The sequence below is a fragment of the Mustela putorius genome, unplaced genomic scaffold, assembly GCF_011764305.1.
Source record: "Mustela putorius furo isolate JIRA1106 unplaced genomic scaffold, ASM1176430v1.1 tig00003898_pilon_pilon_pilon, whole genome shotgun sequence".
NCBI classification, from domain to species: Eukaryota; Metazoa; Chordata; class Mammalia; order Carnivora; family Mustelidae; genus Mustela; species Mustela putorius.
Window position 1 is genome coordinate 1,184,852 of NW_025422047.1, and position 23,280 is coordinate 1,208,131.

The following is a 23,280-nucleotide window of genomic DNA, read 5'->3' on the forward strand; positions in this document are numbered from 1 at the left end:
CTCAAGGGAAAAGGCCAGGATCAAAAGACAATATAATGTATGAATCAACTTATAAAGGTATTAAATCAAGAGAGACCAAAACCATATGATTGGTTGTCTAATGCTGGGGGCAAGAAATAATATATACTACAATAGGCATAAGGGATCTTTTTGGGGTGATAGAAATGCTTGAAAAGCAAATTATGGAGATAGTTGCTTTGTTCAGTAAAGTTATTAAAATTCACTGAGTTGCACACTTAAAAGGATGGATTTTATGATATGTAAATTATAACCCAATAAAGCTGTTTAAAAATAATTTTCCCACTGTCAGGTATGTAACTCCCACTGACTTTTTAAAGTAATAGCTTTATTAAAATATAATTCATATATTACACAATCATCTATTTAAAGGGTGCAATTCAGTGGTTTAATGGTTTTTAGTATATTTATAGTTTGGCAACCATTGCTTCAATCAATTTTAGAACTTTTTCATCAGTTTCCGTCCAAATCCCATACCCATTAGCAGTCACTGCCCCTGTCCCTTCTGGACAACCACTGATCTACTTTCTGTCTCTATGGAAATGCCTATTCTGGATATCTCATGTAAGTAGAATCCTATCATGAACAGCCTCTATCAATACTTCATTCCTTTTTATGGATAAGTAATACTCCATTGTGCGAAAACGGCACATTTTGTTTATCCATCCATCATTGGTCTTTTGGGTTGTTATCACTTTGTGGCTAATATGAATAATGCTGTTTGGAACATCTGCGTACCAGTTTTTGAGTAGACATATTTCATATCTCTTAGGTATATAACCTAGGAGTGAAATAATTCAGTCATATGTTTAACTTTTTGAGGAATTTCCAGATGGTATTCCAATATGGCTGCCAACATTTTACATTCCCACCAACAATATATGAAGGTTCCAACTTCTCCACATCCTGTCTCACGCTTCTTATTAAGTCTCTTTAATTATAGCCATCCCTGTAGGAGTAAAATTCTCTCACTCTGGTTTTGATTTGCATTTTTCCTCATGGCTAATGGCATTGACCGTCTTTTCATATGCTTATTGGCCATTTGCGTATTTTCTTTGGAGAAATGTCTATTCAGATCTTTGCCCATTTTGTAAATTGGCCCATTTGTCTTTTTAAGGTTGAGCTGTAAGAGTTCTTTATTCCAGATACAAGTCTCTTGTCAATACATGATTTGAAATATTCTTTCCCATCACCTAGGTTGTTTTTTCACTTTCTTGATGGTTCCCCTTGTAGCAAAAACCTTTTTCATTTGATCAAGTCCAGTTTATATATATTCTTTTATTGCTTCTGTTTCTGGTGTCATATTGAATAAGCCACTGCCTAATCCAAGGTCATAAAAGTTCAAGCCTATGTTTTCTTCCCTAGTTTTTATAATTTTAGGTCTTATAATTAGGTCTTTGATCCATTTTGAATTCATTTTTATATAGTTATGAGGCAGGGGCCTCTGACTTGTAAGACAGGCACAAGGGCAGTGTTTCAGAGAACTGAGAACCAAATAAAAAAATAAAGCCATTCGACCTCTAGGATGATAGTTCTGGAGATAGTCAAGGCTACATGAAAAGCTCATTTTTGCACACAGCCATCTTTTAATTCCTGTACCAAGCTATTCATTCTAATATCCTTTCTCTGAAGAAGGGGAGCAGGTCTGGACATTTTGGGGAATAGAAAGGAGGAAGCACTTTGTTTGGGGATCACAGGAAACCAGTGATAGTGGAATGGCTGATGTGTAAGCCCCAGTTCCATTCTGTGGTAGGAATACCTCATTGTCTACTTTCCCTTCTCTATTTTGGTAATGGGATGCCTGAGTGGTACTGGGAACACAATCTACCAACCAGACAATATATTTCTCAATCTCCCTGCAGTTAGGTGTGGTCATCTGACTGATTTTAATTAGTTGAGTACAAGAAAAGCGATCTACTTCTAGGTCATGTTTTTTTTTTTTTAAAGATTTTATTTATTTGACAGAGAGAAATCACAAGTAGACGGAGAGGCAGGCAGAAAGAGAGAGAGGGAAGCAGGCTCCCTGCTGAGCAGAGAGCCTGATGCGGGACTCGATCCCAGGACCCTGAGATCATGACCCGAGCCGAAGGCAGCGGCTTAACCCACTGAGCCACCCAGGCGCCCCTAGGTCATATTTTTAAACAAAAGAAATCACTTCTCCTCCACCACTCCCAATTTCCTCACCCCACCCCACTAACCCCCTCCTTTTTTTTCTCACAGTACAGATTTGAGAAATGATGCTAGCATGTTATTTTTGATCATGTACATGAGGAAAATATACCAGGATAGTTGGTCTCAGTGGTGTTGAATATTAGAATCTCCTGGGGAGCTTGAATCCAAAGCTGGTGTTTGAATCCCATCACAGAAATTCTAGAGATCTGTTTTTTTACTATTTGTATTTTTTTAAAGATTCATTTACTTATTTCAGAGAAAGAGAGAGCAAGCAAGATGGGGGGAGGGGCAGAGGGAAAGAATCTCAAGCAGACTCCAGGCTGAGCTCAAATCTCACGACTCTGAGGTCATGACCTGAACTGAAATCAAGAGTTGGATGCTTAACCAACTGAGTCACCCAGCTGGCCCACCCACAGAAATTCTAATGCAATCGGTATGAGATGCCACCTAGGCATCAGGGTATTAAAAACTCTCCATGGGGCGCCTGGGTGGCTCAGCACATTAAAGCCTCTGCCTTCGGCTCAGGTCATGATCCCAGGGTCCAGGGATGGAGTCCTGCATTGGGCTTTCTGCTCAGCAGGGAGCCTGCTTCCCTTCCTCTCTCTCTCTGCCTACCTGTGATCTCTGTCAAATAAATAAAATCTTAAAAACAACAACAACAACAACAAAAACAAAACTCAACTCTCCAGATGAATCTCACATGTGGCCAAAGGTAAGACCCCTCCTCCGGGGCAATGGTTTGTCAAATTCAGCATGATTCAGCATCAGCTGGAGGGCCTATCAAAACACGATTTCCTGGAATATCATCTTCCAGGTGTCTAATTTGGCGACACCTGAGAATGTGTATTTTTTAACACATTCTCAGGTGATGCTACTGTGCTGGTCCAGGTACACTTTAAGAAACCAGCAAGATAAAAGGACCCTGAGCCTCAGTAGCCCAACCTGGGCTACCTTATATTCTTAGTTAGATGAGAATAAATGTATCTTTAACTGTAACGGCAGCTTAGCCTATATCCTAACACACACATATTACTTGGATCGCAGTATTACAAATGGAAAAGTCAAGGTAAACAAAATTGTTCTCATTTCATGCAAATTCACGCACGCAGTTTAAGGCCCCTCGGCATTAGAGCTCTTTTCCTACAAAAGAAGGATGACTTGGAACACTGCACTGTTTACAACAGAATCCATTTCTCCCGGTAATTGGTGAACACAGTCCACAGCGTTCTGCTCTGGCAGCACTGTTTAGGCATTGAGGGGATTATGACCCAGGCAGGCACCTCAGTTACTGTTCCCATTTAAGTCCCAGCCACAGGTAGGTAACCCAAGGCTTTCAATGCAAATCCACTTGAATCAAAACCATAGCAACGATTCTAAATGATGGAGAAAGCTTTTCTAAACAGGGCAAAACAGCACAAAGGGTGTGGATCCATTTCTTCCCTCTTCACCTATGAATCCAAAAGGGACCTGCAGTGCTCCAGGCACTCATCACTTAATTTTCGGGAGGAGACCCTGGGTATTCCTGATGGCACCAGTGGGGGCATAAGCATGTGTGGGGCCACGGGTAAAGCTAGGAGGTCATCTTCTGAGAAAGACTATTAAGTCCCAAGCTCTCTGTGATAAAACTCTTTGCTGATGTTTAATAATTTCCTGAAAACTTGTAGTATCAAAAGGGGACGGGGAGGTGGGATTGGATGGCCCCAGAGTAGGAACTAACAGAAGAAAGGAAGGAGCTTCTGTACCTCACAAACTGGCTGAATAAGGCGGTTGTGTTCCGGATGATGCGAGCAGCCTGCGACTCCTCGCGCTGGCATCTCTGCAGTGTTAACCCGTCATCCATGTGGCCTTCCTGGTGGAGTATGACCTACCCACAGAGCCAAGGATACCGCATCCAGTTACACGCTACTTCATAGCTGGACAGTCACCATTTCTTGCCAGATTCCCCCCATCCCTTGTATTCCTTCTCCCCAACCAAGTTCCCCCATGCCCCCTTGAAAACAGGCCATTAACGGAGTTATTCTGCCTGCACTCCCCATTACTGACCTATGAATCATTCCTGAGACACAGTGTTTTGATGAAAGTGAAATTTTATGTGCCACTGTGGTATGAGTTACAGTAAATTCCTTAGGCTTAGATGGCCCATTTGAAAAGGTGCAAACATATTTTGTAATAGATTTTTCTCTTGAAATGAACAAAACTTTACCCTTGGAAATGGAAGAAAGTCACTTTGTTCAGAGCCTTTCCTCCAGAGATAAATTGAGCAAGAAAAGCAAGTTAAAGAAAAATGCTCTACTGGGACTGTGCTTGGGTTCCTCTCCTGAAGGACAGTTCCTGCTGAACGTACAACTGGGGAAGGAACTCTTCTCATGGAGGCTGAGAAGGGCGTTTGAAGGCACAGGCTCTGGTAGTAGCTGATGTGGATTCTAGTCCTACTTTCTTACTTTCTAGCTGTGTGATGTCAAGCAAGTTACTTAACTTCTCTTTGCTTCAAATTCACCACTAAATGGACTTCTAGAGTCATTTTGAGGATTAAGTGATCTACACATCAATCACAACCATGTTTCCCAGAATCTAGGAAGTACTCAGTGAATATTTCTTATAAGGGGCTGTATATTACTGATCTCAAATCATTTATCTAAAAGCTAAATATATGTATTTATTACCAGTGACATCAGGTATAATTTTTGAGCACAGTTACCAGCTTTGAATATGGAGGTCAGTGGGTTTCTTCCCTTGAAAGGGTCAAGTGTATGCATATACCATCTAGGGTGGTTTGAGGCTGGTTCAAGTCAGACTTAAACCCTTGTTCAAGTTCTTGACAAGGTTCCTCTTGAAGTAAGTTAAGGGAAGAGAGACCATTTGTAGGTGCCAGGGTCTGGGGTGGGGTCAATTACATAAAACCAGGTTTCAGCAAATATCTTTAGGAAAAGGGGTTCCAGTCTCTCTTGTTCTTAGCTCAAAGAAACTTCTTTTCCTTTCCATGTAAAGATCTCTGGTTATTTATTCTTCTGAAATTGTGTCCTAACATAATGAGTTCACACATGAAGTAGAACACTGGCTTGCCAAAGTTTATATTCAGTTTTGACAATGACCTTGCACCCCATCTGCATACTGTAGCATAAGGGTTAGCCAAGGATACCCCTAGTACTAGATTCACCAACTGTTTCAGAACAGTTGTGGGCAGTGAGAACTGCCCAGCAACTGTTTAACAAGGGTGCACTGAGATTTGGCAATGCATTGCTATTAGGTTCATTCTGGCCCCAGTCCCAGTATTTGGGCCCCTAAAGACCAAAATCCTGACATTTTTGCTTGTTCAGATAACACATTCAAACCAGCCAGCCAAACAGAAAAGTAATGAGAAGTAGGGGGAATGCAGCTGTTAGGACCCTGTTATTATGGGCCCTACTGATCACCGCAGCCCACTTTTTCTCTAGGAGGATTCCCATAATTCAAGAGAAGACAGCAGAAGCCTGGGACAGGAATGGCAAAGAGAGCATTTCCTTTAAAGGGAGTTACCATTAGGTTTTTCACGGTGTCTATTTTCCATTGGTTTTTCTAGGTCCCTGTTTTGTTTTATAAAATGCTTAAAACAGATTTGAACATCCTTTGTATTTTTAGAAAGAAACTTAACCTGATTCTCACAAAATAGAGCAGGGCAGCCCTGTCAGGGGCTGAACATCATGACATCATTTAGAGAGTTTCTGAAAGGACCTTCCAGATTCACATGCACATGGCTGCAGTTAAAGGAATATGTAGACTATAGTCCTGGACGAGAAAGGCAGGGACAGGCAGAAGTCAGCAACACAAGGTGGGACTTCTCCTCGTCAACAGGGTCATGTGAGTGTGTCTCCTCCAAGAGGAGAACCGAGATCCACAAATTGCACCCCTTTAAATGCCATCATTATCTTAGGAGGTATGGAATATTGTGGAGACTCTAGATGGTACCATTGTACTCTACAGAGGATTTAATTTTCTTCTGATGGATGCCAAAAATCCACCCATCTTACCAGCCTATCTTCAAGTTATCCTTATTTCCAGGGGTAGTTCATACTCCTAGGATAGAGCCCTTTTGAGATTTAACTGAAAGCCTACTATATTTTCAAGGGCTGTTCGAACTTGAGGGACCCTAAACCCCAATCTTATTATCCCTAGGATTGTCATGCTATTGACATCTCCACTTTGCTCTTCTCCATTAGAGAAGCACTGTGTGCTTTCTGTATGCTATCCTGGCTTCAAAGCCCACCCCCGGTCAGCTTAAGGGGAAATTGTATATAGAATTTCAGGTTCATGTTTCTACAGTTCCCTCCATTCTAGAACCGTGGCCCCGTAAGTCCCAGAAACCCTGCCAACCTTATCTCTCACCTGTCTCTCTAGCCCAGTGAAGCTAACACAAGACCCCATTCCTTGGTGCTGTAACTCTGCCAATATGCTGAGCGGCAGGTAGAGACCAAGGTGCGGCTCACTTAGTCAGTGCACTGGCCTTCTGTCTGGGGTCTTTAGTACTTCTGTCCTAGAGGCATACCCTGGTTGTTGAAGCCATCAAGTGGTTTTGGTTTTTCTTTCTTTCTTTTTGTTTTTGTATTTTATCCAGTTTTGATAACTCTTTATAGAGGAAGGGAATGGGCTATAGTTTAGTCAGCGTATTTGTTATTTATTTTATTTTCCCTCTCCTTCTCGTGATTTCAGTTTCCCATTTCTGGATACTTTCCTGGGTATGTTTTACTTACACAAAAGCAAGCTATCACCTTATGGTTTGCTCCCATGCTCCTTTCTTACAACAATCTGCATTCTGAACTTTCCATCACCTCCATATTAGGCTGCTAAACCCAAGCTACAGGGTACAATGGCTCCTAGAACCCTCTCCTAGGGTTCCTTGACTACCCAAAACGGTGTTTTGTAAGGGTTTTTCCAAGGGAAATCATGCCCCTGGCATCTATTTTCTGGTTCTTATCAAAAGAAACACTACTACTTTTCTGGCAAAAGGATGTGGTGTGTCTCCAAGCCAGTTTTCCACTGCAACTGGCTGGGATGGGCCACTCAAATCATGTCCATTCCGTGGATGTAGCATCAACACACAATATCTCATCTTTCTGCACTTTGGTTCCTGTGGGCTTGTTATCATGCAATCTGCATTTTCTCTGTAGCAATTCTATTTAGAATCTATATTATGAAAACCACACAGTAACTCAATTATCCACTTAAAGGAAGAGAGCAATGGTGTGAATAATCCCCAAACAGCATACCACTAAGAGTTATTATTTCAGGTTTTCGAGTGCACTGAACAAATTCTATCCCCTCCTCAGATTTGCCATGTATTTAACTTTTTCTTTTCTTTTCTTTTGCACTGAAAATGGGGTCAAAATAACCAAATGAAAGAGTAAAACCTGTCACAAGAAAACTCTTCAGAATAGCAAAAATAGTAAGAAGTGAACATACATCATGTTTGTCTTATTCTCATAATCACTTTTCTTGCCTAGCTGTTCCTACTTCGGGGTAAAACAATTCCAGACAGCCTCTCTGACCCCACCTTTCTTTTCAGAGGTCCAAGGCGGGAGGTCTTGGCATCTTGTGCTTTGTAGGTCACCCACAGACCGCTGGCTATATGCTGCACAAAGCAGACAGAATCTCCATACTTGATTTCTGGAACGCCCATGCCTTCTATATCTCGCTTGTGACTGGAATCCAATTTCTCCTTGATTTCCTATTTCACAGAAAATGAAACAAACATGGGCACATCTGATTAAATAGAAATGCAATATAGAGAGCAAATCACCTGTGCAGAATTTGTAAGCCCCGGAACCCATTACCCAAATCTTCATGATGTGCCTGTCCAAGCCAGGATTTCAGAAAGACTTGCTTCCCTTATCTGCCATTAACTGTAAAAATCAATGGATTCCAAGTTTCAGCCACTTTAGTAATTACTTACATCTATGGGAGAAGGAGGCAGTTGGTAGGGTCTCTTTTTGGTTCTGATTGTATATAGTTCTCTGTCACCTTTTCTAGTTTTCTCATCCTGACTCAGCCCCCTTAATAATCATCAACACTTTAGTGGCCAATTAACTTATTTTCAGCAAGTTGTATCTTCTGTAATTTTAACGGTTATCTGATAGAAACTCCCTGACTGGAGGCGTTAAGTGTATCTGTTAACAATACATAAATGTCTTTCATAGGAATCAGCAGAGAGAGCAGACCCGTGGATCAGGTAGGGGCCATAGTGTGGGAAGCGAAACACAATCATTGGAGTCTCTGTCTCTCACGGCCTCCTCGCCTGTGTGTTGCACTCAATGGCTCTCATTCTTCAGTTGCTACTGTTTCACTACAGCTTTTCTCCAGGATGGAAAAAGGAGTGGCTGCGCATCTGGGGTGTCTGGGGACACTCTGATGTACCTGGGATGGAGTGAGCTGGAAGGCTGACCTGGGGTGCACAGAAACTCTGTCCTTTTCTCATCAATCAGGGCCTCTGAAAGGTTTGACTCTACTTCCATTCCTTCTCTACATCTCGCATTAAATTTCTCACTTGTAAAAGCCATTAGCTGGACAGCATTTTCAATTTTTTTCAGCATAAAAAAATGCAGGATGCTGTTCCCTCTGCTTGTGACCACGTGACTCTCCCTCCCGATGATGCAACAGCAGCAGCACACCTCCTGAACTCTTACTGTGTGCGAGGCAGTGTTCTTTTTTTTTTAATTAATTATTTTTTTAATAAACATATAATGTATTTTTATCCCCAGGGGTACACGTCTATGAATCGCCAGGTTTACACATTTCACAGCACTCATCATAGCCCATACCCTCCCCAATGTCCATATCCCCACCACCCCCTCCCATCCCCCATCCCCCTAGCAACCCTCAGTCTGTTTTTTGAGATTGAGTCTTTTACGGTTTATTTCCCTCCCAATCCCATCTTCTTTCATTTTTTCTTTTCCTACAAAAATATGGGACGCTTCACAAATTTGCGTGTCATCCTTGCGCAGGGGCCATGCTAATCATCTTGTATTGTTCCAATTTTAGTATATGTGCTGCCAAAGCGAGCACACGAGGCAGTGTTCTAAGTTTCTTACATGGGTTGACTCTTTACAACAGCTTTGGGTGCAACAGCAAATATGACCCCAGTTTTTCAGAGAAGAAAATGAAGACAGAGGGATGGGCAATTTACCCGAGGTCCCTTCAAGAAGTCATCAAAGAGCTAAGACTTCAACCAGGAAGTCCAGCTCCAGAGACTGTTCTTTCCCCTCCTCTGAACTCCTACTCACCCTTCAATACCCTATTCAAATGCTGCCTTCCCTGTGAGGGCCGAGTAGTCTCTCCCACTGGACTTCCCCCAGCACCCTCTCATTCCTTCATTGAGCACTTAGCACATCATAGTGTAAATGGGCTTGTTTATAGGACTCTTTCCCTGTGCCAGACTAAAAAAGATAATCAAGGGCATGGGCCAGACTTCAATTAATTTTGGATTCCTGATACAGAGAATCAGGTGCCTTTCAATTACTTAATAAACATATATATTTGGCTAAGCTATTATTTTTCTTTAAAATACTTTTTTTTTCATTTCATTTCTGATTTCCTTCAAACCTTCAAAACAGCAAAATTAATTGTTTTGTGTACATTTATAGGATCCTCTTGGGCAATGTTAATACTTCACAAGAAAATTCTTATTTTAAATGTATGTTGAAACATAGGCTGGATTTTTAAATATGACATTTCTCAAAATGAATATTTCTAAAGAAATATTAAAATATTAAAAGAAACATATCTTTGGTTTTATTACAAAAGCCAATGGAAAACAGAATTTGATCTACTAGAACTTCTTTGTAGGTGGGTGGTCAAGACTGCATTGATTTCACAGGACGATGGATACTTGATTTTCATTCCAAAATACCCATCCTGAAGATACTTAGGCCAGTAATAGGAATTAAAATGTGCCAAAGTTCTTCTCTCCAGCCTGTTCTTTAAACCACAGACAATGCAGCAAAAGATACATACTGCAACTGTTAAATATGAATAATTACACTGATTGCCAAGTGTTCAGTTAAAATAGTGCATGCTCACAAACTATCAATGACTACACTCCATTTATTTTCCCAATTTTGTTTATTTAAATATGACTTGGCCAGAAGAAGAGAAATGCTAGGATGTATTTTTCTTGAGCCTGAAATCAATGGATCATGACTCTTTATAGAATGGGGTATCTCTCAGTGTCCTTGCTCTTACAAAACAGTATGCACTCCCAAAACTCTCTGATGGTTACTGCAGTAGCCACTTCCAATTTCAAAGAATAGGAGCAACAGCAAAAGAAACTAAGATATGGAGACAAACCAATACTAAAGCCTACTCAACCCTAACCTAAATACCACCATGGATACACTAAGCAAACGAGAGTGGTCCATGATAAAGAAGCCAGATTTGGCTGATGGCAGGTTGGTGACCTTGACTTCTGAGCACTAATGGTCCCCTCTGTGTTCACTCAAATATAACCCCATAAGCACTTACTCTATTGCTAGAAATGGACTGTTTCTAAATGGTAGGGCTAATCCAATTACTCCCTTCCATTAACTCCCCAATTCCTAGAAGATACAATTTTCATTTCTGAAGTTCATATATACAATATGCTTTAACCAAATTGGACTATATTTCTTTGATATATCAAGGTTCCCTTCCTCTGGGCCTTTACCCACACTACACTTTCTGCATGGAAATCCCCTATTTCATCTTTGCATCTTTACATGTCATCCAGCAAGCCTTTCCCAGATCCACCTTTGCATTTCCCCTGATCCTGTGGCACTTTCCTTCTCTCTCAAGCTCTTTACCATCTTCTGGGATAGGAATCCCTTGCTGGCATGGTTCCTGTCCCCTACCAGATTGAAAACTCTCCAAGGACAAAACTTGGATTTGCTTGTCTTTGCTTAAAATAGGTTGTAAATAACCTGCTTTTGTTTTTTTTTTTTTTGTTCTGTGGGTATCAATTTTTTTTTTTTTAATCTCCATCAACCTTCCCTATGTTAGATGATTAGTGGATTCTAAGGGGGAATAGGATTCTTGGTGTTGAAGTGTAATCATCATCTCCTGTCTCCACAGAGAATTTATGAAATGGTCATGACCATATCACAAGCATCAAATAAATATCTGGTTTAGATGATTAAGTTTCTGCTCTCCAGAGTGATTTAAGATTTCTAGGAGGACAAGGAAGGGAACTGCAACTAGGGTTTGTCTAGTGCCTACTCAGAGCAAAGTATTTTGCTTAATACTCTACAATGACAATACCATCAGTGAATTTACCAGAGACCTACAAAGTGCTATATATTATGCATGATACTTTAAGAATATTTTCTCTCAACCTCTTAATGGTCCTTCTGTCTTCAGTTCTCTTACTCTATAGATAACAAAACTGAGGTTTGCAGAATTTGAGTAATTTGCTCAAAGTCCTGTAGCTAAGCAATGGAACAGAATCCAAAATCAAGTAGAATTCCAAATCCCATTTGTCATTTGAACATAGTTTTCTGAATGTTTTTCATTAGCACAGTTGAAGATTAATTATATTAGTGTTTCAGTTGTTTTAAGGCTATTACAAAGAAGAAAAGGCCAAAAGTTTGAAAATGTATGCAGTTATTTTACGAAACAATGGCTCTGGGCTCATAGAAACGTTAGGGTCATACATACAAACCAATAATGACAGCAAGGTGACATGATCTATCTTCCAGGGGCAACTGGAGTTTGGGAGAGAGAAGACCTTATTGTGCTTGAAAGTTGGGGATGATTTTTACAAGACAGACACCTGATATGAGCTTGGCTAGGAGTGAGAAGTGAGAAAGGAAAGAAGGAAGGTGACTTGGTTTTGGTAAGACAGGTGTTTTGTGGCAAGGAGTGTGGCTGATGCCCAGGAAGGGACTTGAACAACAAGGACTCTAAACTTTGTACAAGTTTCTCCAACTCACAATGTTAACAGACTTTGTCTGGGAAAAGAGGACTTTGGACGAGTTCAGTTCTTTATCTTCTTCCAGGAGTCAAAGGGAACATTAGGGCTTAAAGAATATGGATTGTTAGGAGTCCTATAATAAAAAACAAAATAACAGAAGAAAATAAAGCCTGCTGAACTCTGCATAATGCAGCAAGTGCAGCCAAACAGCTTTAAAAAAATTCATAAAATTATTGTTTGGTATACCTCTTGGGAAAAGCTAGTGTTGGCAATGGAAAGCCATAGAGAATTTTAAGTAGAGGGTCAACACAGGGCTGTGTCTTAGAATAATTGTTCCAGCAGCAGTGTGAATTACAGATTGAAAAGAAAGAAGGCCAGAGACAGGTGATTTTTAAGCTATGACATCAGTACCTAGGGTATCTGGAATGGAGAAGCTCCTAATTCATGTTTATTAATTAGAGTGAAATTTGTTACTTGACACATTGAAACTGCCTGTGTCCACATAGGACAGCAAGGTACCTTTCCAACAGACTGTAAGCACCCAAAAATGTTTCAGGGGTAAATGTTCATGGGAAGATGAGAACCATTCATGGATACTGGGGTAGGCCATCAAGAAAGGCCTGGTTAGCCCGTCCCTTCCTAGAGAAACCTTCCTGTCTCTGGAGAAACTTTGAGAAACAGCCTTTAGGTTCACTTCCCCACAAATATAGTCCTTTCCCAAATTTCTAATCTAGAATAGGAGGTCTTAGATTGGCCTTAAAGAAGTCATGCACTGCAAGACATTGCTAGGATCCTGGCTGAATGGGAGGCCAAGGAAAACCCTCTGCTGTTTACTGTGTGTGGGAGACCAGACTCATCTACATGAAGGAAGGTGTACTTCTCCAGTGGCCTCTTCTTTCCATCTTTCTCCTTTATTTCCTACATCATCAGCGTGAGGTCGATAGCACTACTGCCATTTCATGGATAAGGGGACACACTCCCAGGTCATCTTCCTGTCTCACTGAATCCTCACAACCACCATTCCAGACATACTTCTTCACCCCCATTTTTTGGAACAAAAAAAAAAAGAGAGAGAGAGAGAGAGAGACATTAAGGCTGACCAGCAAATGGGGAGCCAGGATTCTCACTCAGGTTTCCTCTACTTCAAAGCTCTTGGTTTTCCTTGCCTTCTCTATTTGATCCACTTTGAACAATAAAGACTTGAGAATCGTTGATTTAAATTTGAAAAATACTGTGTAGACTGTCAGAATGGCTAAAATTAACAACACAGGAAACAACAGGTGTTGGTGAAGATGCAGAGAAAGAGGAATCCTCTTGCACGGTTGGGGGTATGCAAGCTGGTACAACCACCATGGAGAATAGTATGGAGGTTCCTCAGAAAGTTAAAAATAGAGTTACCCTATGACTTGGCAATTGCACTAGTAGGTATTTACTCAAAGGATACAAAAATACAGATTTGAAGGGGCACATGCACCCCAATGTTTATAGCAGAAATGTCTACAGTCGCCAAACTATAGAAAGAGCCCAAGTGTCCATCAACAAATGGATATATTATGGGATATTATTCAGCCACCAAAAAGAATGAAATCTTGCCATTTGCAGCAATATGGATGGAGTCAGAGGGCATCATGCTGAGTGAAATAAGTCAGTCAGAGAAAGACAAATACTGTATGATTTCACTTACATGTGGCATTTAGGAACCAAAACAGATGAATGTGTGGGAAGGGCAGGAAAAAAAAAGAGGGGGGCAGGCAAACCTTAAAGGCTCTTAACAGTAGAGAAAGAACTAAGGGCTGATGGAAGGAGGTGTGTGGGGAATGGGCTAGATGGCTGATGGATGTAAGGAGACACTTGTGATGAGCACTGGGTGTTATTTGTAAGTGACGAATTACTAAAGTCTACTCCTGAGCCCAATATTACACTGTATGTTAACTAACTAGATTTTAAGTAAAAATTTGGAAGATGAAACAATGAAGAATATTATATAAAGTTTATTGGAAATGAAATAAAACTGTTGTCTCTGAATGCTTGAATCTCATGCATTTTGTCCTCTTCTTTCCCCCTCTTTCCTCTGTATCTTTCTACAACTGAGAACTCTGTGAGGAAGTGGAGCAGGCCAGGGGGCTGGCACAAACAGAGCCCATGTTTTCCTAAGGGATGGCCCATGAGCCCAGCTGCCATCTTGATTCTGGCTGCCAGGAGCTGCTAAGGTTAAAGGGCACGTGAGGCCAGTCTAAGGAGATGCTTTCCATGCACAGCAGAGAGAGCAGTGCACAGCTTTTAAAAGGCAGGGAAGTAGGGTTTGACCAAGTGCTTAGCACATACTAGATATGATAATTGTTGACTCAGCTGAACGTAATGTTTTTACACACTGAGGAAAAATTTTCTCTCATTGCGAACAATGATAGCTCTACATCCTACTGCAATAAAATAAGCAAACCTTGAGATTCTATCTGGACCATTCAAGACTTATGGTATAGTCATGAGAAACAGCTATAAAATAAATGGCTACATGAGATAAGCCTTGATTTAACATCACTAATTCACTCTTCCCTGAAAGGAATTCAACACTGGGAGCTGATAGGGAGACAAGACATCTAAACAGATAATGTTTACTCTGGCATAACAATACTAAATCACATTATCTGACAATCCTCGGGGAATGGCCTTGCAATGTCAAGACAATGAGAAAATGATTTGAAATCAAGTTCATAGAAATCTAACTTTGATGTTCAAAATAATAAATCTGTCTCCTTGAATGCTGATAGGCAGCTAAATATTAGGATCCAAAATGATTACACAGGATGATAGGATACTTCTATGAAGATGATGGGGGTTAAAATTAAGTGGATTTGAGGCTATTTTAATGTATGATCACATTCCTACATCCCTTAAGCAACTCCCACACTTACCACCCTCCACACATTATACCAGGTGCCGGGGTACCAAAAGGGGGGCATGTGTGGTCCTTGTCATCTAGGGTCTCCAGGTCCAGTGAGCGATGGCTGTTACAGAAGCATGGACAGGACCCTGCCGGAGGCCCATGCAAGAGCCCTCTTCCTGTAAAGGGCATCAGACACTAGTCGGGAAGGATGAGCCAGAGTTTGTGAGTGGAGGTGTGTAGGAGGGGTAAAAGGCATTCTAGGCACAGGTTTAGCAATGAGAAAAAAGAATATGCTCAAGGGCTGATAAATATTTAGTAAGCCGGAGCTCAAGGCAACCGTGAGCAAGTGACACAGAGAGGGTGGAAGGGCAGGCTGAGGTCGGATTTAAACTTTTATGGCAGATTTCAAATGAGGGGCGACCAGATTAAGAGCTGTGCTCAAGGTCTCACAGAGAGCAGATGGGAGTCAAGGCCAGATCTAGGTGACTGGGAAGCCACGACGCTCTAACGAATACCACTTTCAGATTAAAAGGATAAGGTGTGATGCCGTAGTTCAGAGGCAACAAGGCATCCCAGACCTCCAGTTTGTTTTGGATGACCCTGCTGAAGGAAAGGAATAAAAACTGGCCCAGATCACTCCCTGCTCATTATTCCACATGCTTCTGTACTTGCTCAAAGACCTTGGTTTGATTTCATATGAGTCAGCCCAGGCCCACAACTGCCACAGGGGTGAGTTCTGACCCCCTTTCATGAAGGCTTAGTCACATCCCTGTCCAATCCATGTGTACAAGATTCACACAGGGTACCTGCTGCTTCCTCGTAAGGGCAGCCTGTCACAGACTGATGCAGCCAGATAGGAACACGGAGTGGGAAGCCCATTAGTGCCAGATGACCCACATCCCAGCTAACCCAGTGCTGTCCTGAATATATGAGCCCTAAGAGTGTCCCTCCATCATATAGAGAGAATAAGATGAATACCATCCCCCCACCAGCACCAATCACAAAGGCACAAAAGACACACTATCTCTACCTCTCAGCCTCCCCACAGAGTTCCCCCAACCCCTGCACTGCCACCTGGATTCTGAAATGGTACTGCTGACTGCTCTCTGCCATCTGCTCCATCCCATAACACCTGTAACAGACGAGAGCTGGCCAGATGACTGGACACCCTCCTGCTGTGGAAAAGCAGAGCCAAGAATCTCCTTCTGCTGGGGAACCTCAATACTCCCCGGTGAGGGCAGGCACACTGGAGTGTGCATTTATGGAGGAGAGCCTGCCCCTAGCAAGGTAAACATACATTTACTAGGGAGGAATCTGGAGTCCCAGAGCTCTCAAGGAATTTCTATCGTGATTCTCCCAAGAGCTCTTTGAGCTGTGTGTGGCAGAGCAATGCGTTCTCCATACATTCTTGCTTTCAGTGTAGCTTCACGTTCTAAGATGCCAGATGCTCTGCCCACACAATGTCCTAGGGAAGCCCCAGTTTCCTGCGGGAAACACAGCCATCTCTTGGCCTGCCATAGAGCCTAGGTCATTTTAATATCAGTTCCTTCCACACTGAAATGAACACAGCTGGGCTGAATACTGCGGCCCTGGGAGTTATGTCAAACCTCTGACGTAGTGATTCTAGTGAAATGTAACATCATTGCCAAGTGCAGAGGACAATGTGCCTCATGGGTGACTTTTACATCCAGCTCTGCTATGTTGGCTGTCCCATGGTACCTCGATGACTTTCAGCGATTGACTGCTTGCCTCCATACGCACGGTGAGGAAGGAACTTGGGGAGATAAGCAATGGGCCTTTGGAGGGTAAGTGTGCTCACAGGCCAGAAGCGGTGCCAAGTGGAAGTACTCTCCATGGTGCTCTGAGTTTTTCTGGCTTTCCCCAGAGACCATAAGCACTAAGCCATCCTCCAAGAGGCTGAGCCAAGAAAAGAATGGAATGCAAGATTCCCTTTGGAAAACAGGATCCTGCCAGCTGCCTGGTAGGCCACCTGAGTGCCTGCTGTAGTCAGAGAAGCCCCTTTGTGAACTAGGAAAGACTGCAAGGTCACAGATCCATCCCAGGGCAGCAGATCCAGAGTGGGCTGTAGGGAGCACTCAAAGAAAGAAAAAGCCAAGCTGGCATTCTTAGAAAGGCATTTACTTGGTCATTAGCCATAAGGAATAATTTCTTTTCTTTTCTTTTCTTTCTCATCTCTTTTTACCCTTCCACACTTGCTGTCACCCCCAGCACCCTATGTCCAGGTTCTCTTTTAGGGAAGAATGTGATCTTGCTTGTCTCTGTTCTTCAGACTTTTTTGTTACTTTGTTTCACTGATTTTTTCCCCACATAACACTGCAGTAAACCACTTCATGGAGGCCAAAATGTTTTACTCCACAGATACATGTTTGTATTTAAAAATCTTTCTTTTTTCTGGGAATCTTAAAAAACAAAAGTGAAGGGAACATAAAGGAGATGTGCTCAAAAAACCAGAATGAAGTCAAGGAGTCAGTATACCTTTTAAAGAAAAGCAGATGAGAGGTGATATTTGAAAAGAACTTAGGGTAGGAAGTTCATATATTTTAATGTCTGAAATATAGGTGTGGAAATAGCTCAACTCTGATATGTAGTCATCCAGGGGGGGAGGACTTATATGCCAGAGATTCTCTGCCAGGAAAAACTCTGGGACCATAAAAAGAAGGAAAAGAAAGGAGTCTGAGCCCCCTGCTTCAAAAAAGGGCAATACTGGAAGACTGTCCGCCCCACAGAAAATTCAGCCGTCAGCTCCACACCGAGGCCCACACGAATGGAATCATCAATAACCCTTGCCTGAAATCATGTTGAGAACACAAAGAAAGATCTATTTCTGGAAAAGAGCAAAGAAGAATGAAACTAGAGATGAAGCCCCCAAAGGAGATGTCGAACTGTCCTGTTAGGAGGCAGAGACTCCCCGATAACTAGGCCTGCATCTGCGCACAGACTTTCCTACGCTTGGGTGATCTTTCCAGAACAATCATAAAGTGACAGAGCATCCGACCCTGTCAGAAGTCAGCTCAGCATGCAATGCGGACCATTCAACTCTATCTGGCTCAGAGGGATGCAGAGTTAAAGCCTGACTGGATGTTAAAGGTAGGAGACTTTAAGAAACCGCTGTCTCTATACACATCAAAAGGTAAAGCTACTTGTTTATGATTAACCTATCTAGCCCACGGTCTGCTCTGAATGACGGCTGGAGATGGATGGGTGAGAGCTAAGGGAAATGGAAGGAAGAGACCAGTAGGGAGTGGAGAGGAAGGTATTAGTGACTTTGTATAATACAAATCACTAGAGGATGACATGTTCAGAATGATGTTTTCTCTGCATCTTTCTGAAAGAAATTGCTTGCTTGATTTAAACCCATGTAGCACTGAAACTCATGCCTCTATGTTATCATTGTTTTATAGGACTGAAGCATAGGCTTTAAGGTATTAAAAGCTATGCAGAATATATTAAGCAACAGCATCATCTTTCATTAATCTCTACACAACCCATTTCTGTGATCCTTGTACTTTCTGGGGCCTTCCACTCTTCTATGAAGTCTCTCTTAAGATTTAAGCTCTCCTCCAAGGTCCACATTTCCCTATAAACGCGATTGAAAAGATAGAAGAATAAAGTGTTTATCATAAATCTAGTTCCCAATCCCATCTTGTTCCAGTCCATGCATCACAGTTCTGCCTGGAGGGTTCAGAGATTTCACTTCTGAAATGAGGTCAAATTTCACTTCCTCACACCTTACCTTGGAAGCCCTGAAAGAGAAGGCGGTGGACTTGGTGTCTGACTTCGTCCGGTCCTGCAGTAGAAGGCCTTGGTCCTCTGTCAGGGCCAGGTAGTGGCCTGTGGTGATATGCCGGAGCCGGAAAGCCTGGCCCCATCGGATGTTACTGCCACTCCAACTGTGCAGAGAAAACAGCGGGGAAACTCAGTCTATTTCAATGTCTTTCCTGGGCTTTCTTCCACATGCTAGCAGAATTCTAACCCCTCTGTGGTTTATCCTCTTAAGGGCCAAAGGCATAGTCTCCTGGCTTGCTCTAGGATTTCAGGTGTCCTGACAACTTCTCTTGGGGCCTCTCAACACCAACAAGGAGGCACCTTTGTGCGCTGTGGGTGGAAATGCAAACTGGTGTAGCCACTGTGGAAAACAGTGTGGAGGTTCTTCAGAAGATTAAAAAGAATTACCACTTGATCCAGTAATTCCACTTCTGGCTATTTACCCAAAGAATATGACAACACTAATTCAAAGAGATAAATGCACCCCTGTGTTTACTGCAGCATTATGTATAAGAGCCAAGATATGCAAGCAACCCGAGTCTCCAACCACAGATGAATGGATTAAAAAGCTATGGTGCGTGTGTGTGCCCACAGGCACATACATGTACACAACAGACTAGTATTTAGCTATCAGAAAAGAACGAGCTCTTGTCATGGATGGATCCAGAGAATATAATGTTAAGTGAAATAAGTCACTCAGAGAAAGACAAATACCTTGTGATTTTCCCCACGTGTGAAATTTAAGAAAACAACTGAACAACAACAAAAAAAGATGAAAAATAGACTCAAATATAGAGAACAAACTGGTGGCTGGTAGAGCGAGTTGGATGGGAGGAAGGGTAAAATGAAGGGGATTATGTTACATTTATCTAAATGAACACTGAGTAAAGGTATAGAAGTCTTGAATCATATTGTACACCTGAAACTAATATAACACTGTGTGTTAATTATACTTCAATACAAATAAAAAGGGGAAAAAAAGGAACTCCAACAAGGAGGATGATCCTGGGACAAGTCAAAGATTTAATGTAACGGCAAGTCCCAAGCATCCAATTTTCCCTTCACTCCACTTTAGTTTCCTGATATGAAACAAATAAACACACAAAAAGAATGCCTTGTAAGGGAAACTTATTTCTGGAAAAGCAAAGCCATCCCTAACATACTATCTCAACTCAAACATTTTGCTACCACAAAGAATGCTATCTTCAAGAGCAATGGTAAAAATATTCATGCAACTTACACTCGCCAGGAAGAGGCAGATAATAAAGAAGTGAGCGTGTGCGCACATGTGTGTATGTGTGTGTGTATGTATGAGAGGGTGATCCATTCTGTGGAAAAAAAGTGAAGCAAGATAAGGTGATTTAGATAAGGGAGACTTCCCATTGAGTGGCAACCTTTCAGTGGTGCTACATCAAACTGTTGGCACTCAACAGATGTTATCTAGAGGAGAAATTATCCACTGAATAACTGAAACTCATTCTCTTTTGAGTTAGAATAAAATCTTTAAGTTAGAATATAATCTCATGGTTAGGCCTCTGGGGAAATGAACAACCATAACTGGAACTATACATACATACGTATTTTGACTTTTTAAAAAAGTCCACTAAGCAAGGTTTAATATCCTGAGAATAGGAGCATGTCAGAGCAAGCATTTTAACAGGGCTAGAAAGAGACTATAAATGCTCCAAGCAGCTACCAAGTGGGTACTCCTTAAAAGCAGTATTCTTTAAACCAGTAACCTCCAAAGAGTTTTTCAGTAAAAAACGTATATGTACCTACAGGTGTATGTATGTAAGTTCTAGTATTTTTCTCTGATCTATAATGGAGCCCACCTTGGGGGCATACACCCTCATGAGAGAGACATGAACTGTGAACATACGTTCAGCGGGAGGCTGAGAGAGCTGGCAGGAAGAGCAGAGAAGGAAAATTAAACAACTGTCCCTCCTCTGTTATCCTAAGCATTTAGGTTAGCTCTAGCCTGACTTGCAATCCCTCTCAGCAAAGTAATGGCTCAGAGCTTCTGGATCCCCCTTCGTAACATGACATTTGGAGACCACATGTTTTTACTCAAGCACACAGCTCAAGTCTCAGCCTCCCGTTCCTTTCAACGAGGTACAGTATGGTTTCTGACAAGTCCGGTAGATACGGTTTCCCACACGGCTACCTCTATCATGGTGGTTTAATCTCTGCCACAACCGCTAGTTTCATTTAAAGCTAACATTCCACTGGAGCCAACACAATTACTGAGAAAAGAAACACTAGCTGGGTTGCAGAGAATCTGTTTAAGAAAACAAATGGGAGAAGTACTTTGATGGCTTTCAGTAGACATCTCCAAGCTTGCCTTTTATAGCCTGGCTGCCACCAGAGGAAGGGAGGCAGGAGCCAGGGGCTGAGTGCAGGGCCACAAAGTCCTCTGGCTTCAGAATCAAAACAGAAGTCTTGGAAATTTTAATTCTCTCATATTCTCTCTCTCTCTGTGTATGTTTGTGTGTGCGTGTGTGCGTGTGTGTGTGTGTGTGTGTGTGTGTGTGTGTTGCTATTATTTAAAATCAAAGCCAGGAAAATTTCAAAACTTCATTCTGGGCCAAGAAACTTTTGAGTTTGCCAGGTGATGTGGAATAAATGAAATTTTTAAGAGAATGGGCAGTATAGGAAAATAAAGTAATTTGAGAAGACCAGCACCCTGACCCTCCATTACCTTATCCGAAGGGGTTCCACTCTCCACAGAGATCGGGCTCGTGTCCCAGCTCCCCCAGCTTCATAGAATATCCTCCTGCAAGCAGAGTTGGAGATGAGCTCACTGAGCAGGACACTGATCAGCACTGGGGAGGGAACAGCTCCCTGCAGGGACTGTTCAAATCCTCCCGAAGTCAGCGAAACTGAGAGCATGAGTCAAAGAGAAGCAGGAATTTCCAGGCTCAATCTCTTAAGAGGGAAAAAAGGTTCTAGAGGGGAGGGAAGTGCTCACCACATATGGATCAAGGACACTCGTGGACCATCAGGTGTAGAACAAAAAGGATTGTCCCCATTTCCACATCGGGAATCAAAACAGCCTCATCAAATACTATCAGAGCAGATACTAAAAGCTAGATTCTTTTAGGTTAAGCGTCTTGTAGTATTACACCTCTCAAAAATATATCTGTACTTTTCAAAAACGTATGTGTCCTTTTAAAACATGTAGGCAAAAAAGTATGAATTCATTTCCATTATTCTAGGAAGTCTGAAGCAAAGCTGTATGTTCAGCTGTTGTAGTGTTCATAACTTTCTTTATCACTGTACTGTTCTTGCATAAGGAAAATCTTTTAATTTTTTAATATACTTTTAAATTAAATATTTATCTTCGAATAATTTTAGGTTTACAAAGAAGTTGCAAAGACAGTACAAAGAATCGCATACTTTCACTTGGTGTCCCCTCATGGGATCTTGCATTATATGTACGATGTACATGCCACACTTGTCAAAATGAAGAAATCAACATTGTTAGGTCATGACTAGCTAAACTCAAGGCTTTGTTTGGATTTCAGCAACTTTCCATTAGCATTTTTCTTCCTGTTCCAGGATCCAATCCCGGAATACCACAATGCATTCAACTCTCCTGTCTCCCTTGTCTCCTCTGGTCTGTTCTTAGACTTCCTTTGTTTTCCATGGCTTTGACAATTTTGAGGAGTTGGTGGTCAGATATTCTGTAAAATGGCTCTTGATTTGGGTTGTCCTGATGTTTACCTGATGATTAGTAAACTCTGTTTCTCATTCCACACAATAGGGACAGACCTACCTATGTAAGCAAATAAATCTTGTTGAAGAGTGTATCTCATGAAGAGTGGTCCCAGATTACCTGGTATATGGAATCCAGATCCTTTTGGAGAATTTTGTGACCTTAGATCAAGACTGATCACTTAACTGCATTTAATTTGACCAATTTCACTAACTTAAATTCCCACCACAGAAGATTTTTATATATCACAACTGAATCACTCAAGCCCCAGAAGAATCTTGATCTAGATTTTGAGACAACAGGTAATCAATAGAGGTGAGGAGAAAATGTGAAGTTCTTATTTTTTATCTGAAGAAGTTCCATAATTAGGAGTTGGTTGAAAATACCAGCTTGGCAGTCAGGCAGACTCGAGTGTGAGTCTGTGAGCTGTGTGATCTTGTCAGGTCCCTTCACAGCTGTGTACTTGGTTCTGTCATCTGTAAAATGAGCCTAATTCAGTTACATAAGTCCCAGAATGGTTGTGAGAAGTTAATGCGTTTTTTTGATGTGCACAAAGATGTTCACAGATGTACAAAACACTGTGTGGTATGAATTTATCCAAACTTTGTTTAAATACAGATGTTTCTATCATGCATAGAAAAACACATGACACAGAAACACAATGAAACACTGCCTTCATAGTGGCTAGCTCCTGGTGGTGGGATGATAAAACACATTCTAAATCTTTTTCAAACTACATGTGATCAGCAAACACGCAGTAAATATTGAGAAAGAAATCCTGTGTAGCTCAGG

At 41.7% G+C, this 23,280-nt stretch overlaps 1 protein-coding gene and 1 non-coding gene across 2 annotated transcripts in view; both read right to left on the reverse strand.

Annotated features, from left to right (window-relative positions):
* RYR3 (ryanodine receptor 3) overlaps positions 1–23,280 on the reverse strand; it is a 505,740-nt gene that overhangs the window by 251,912 nt on the left and 230,548 nt on the right. The window contains exons 9-12 of the mRNA XM_004751026.3: positions 21,472–21,546; positions 18,742–18,898; positions 7,718–7,891; positions 3,933–4,054 (exon numbers count right to left, since the gene is read on the reverse strand). Coding sequence (XP_004751083.2) covers positions 3,933–4,054; positions 7,718–7,891; positions 18,742–18,898; positions 21,472–21,546 — 528 coding nt within the window. The remainder of the gene's footprint in view (positions 1–3,932; positions 4,055–7,717; positions 7,892–18,741; positions 18,899–21,471; positions 21,547–23,280) is intronic.
* On the reverse strand, positions 9,120–9,225 carry LOC123388433. The gene has a single exon (XR_006602969.1). It is a non-coding gene; the product is annotated as a U6 spliceosomal RNA (small nuclear RNA).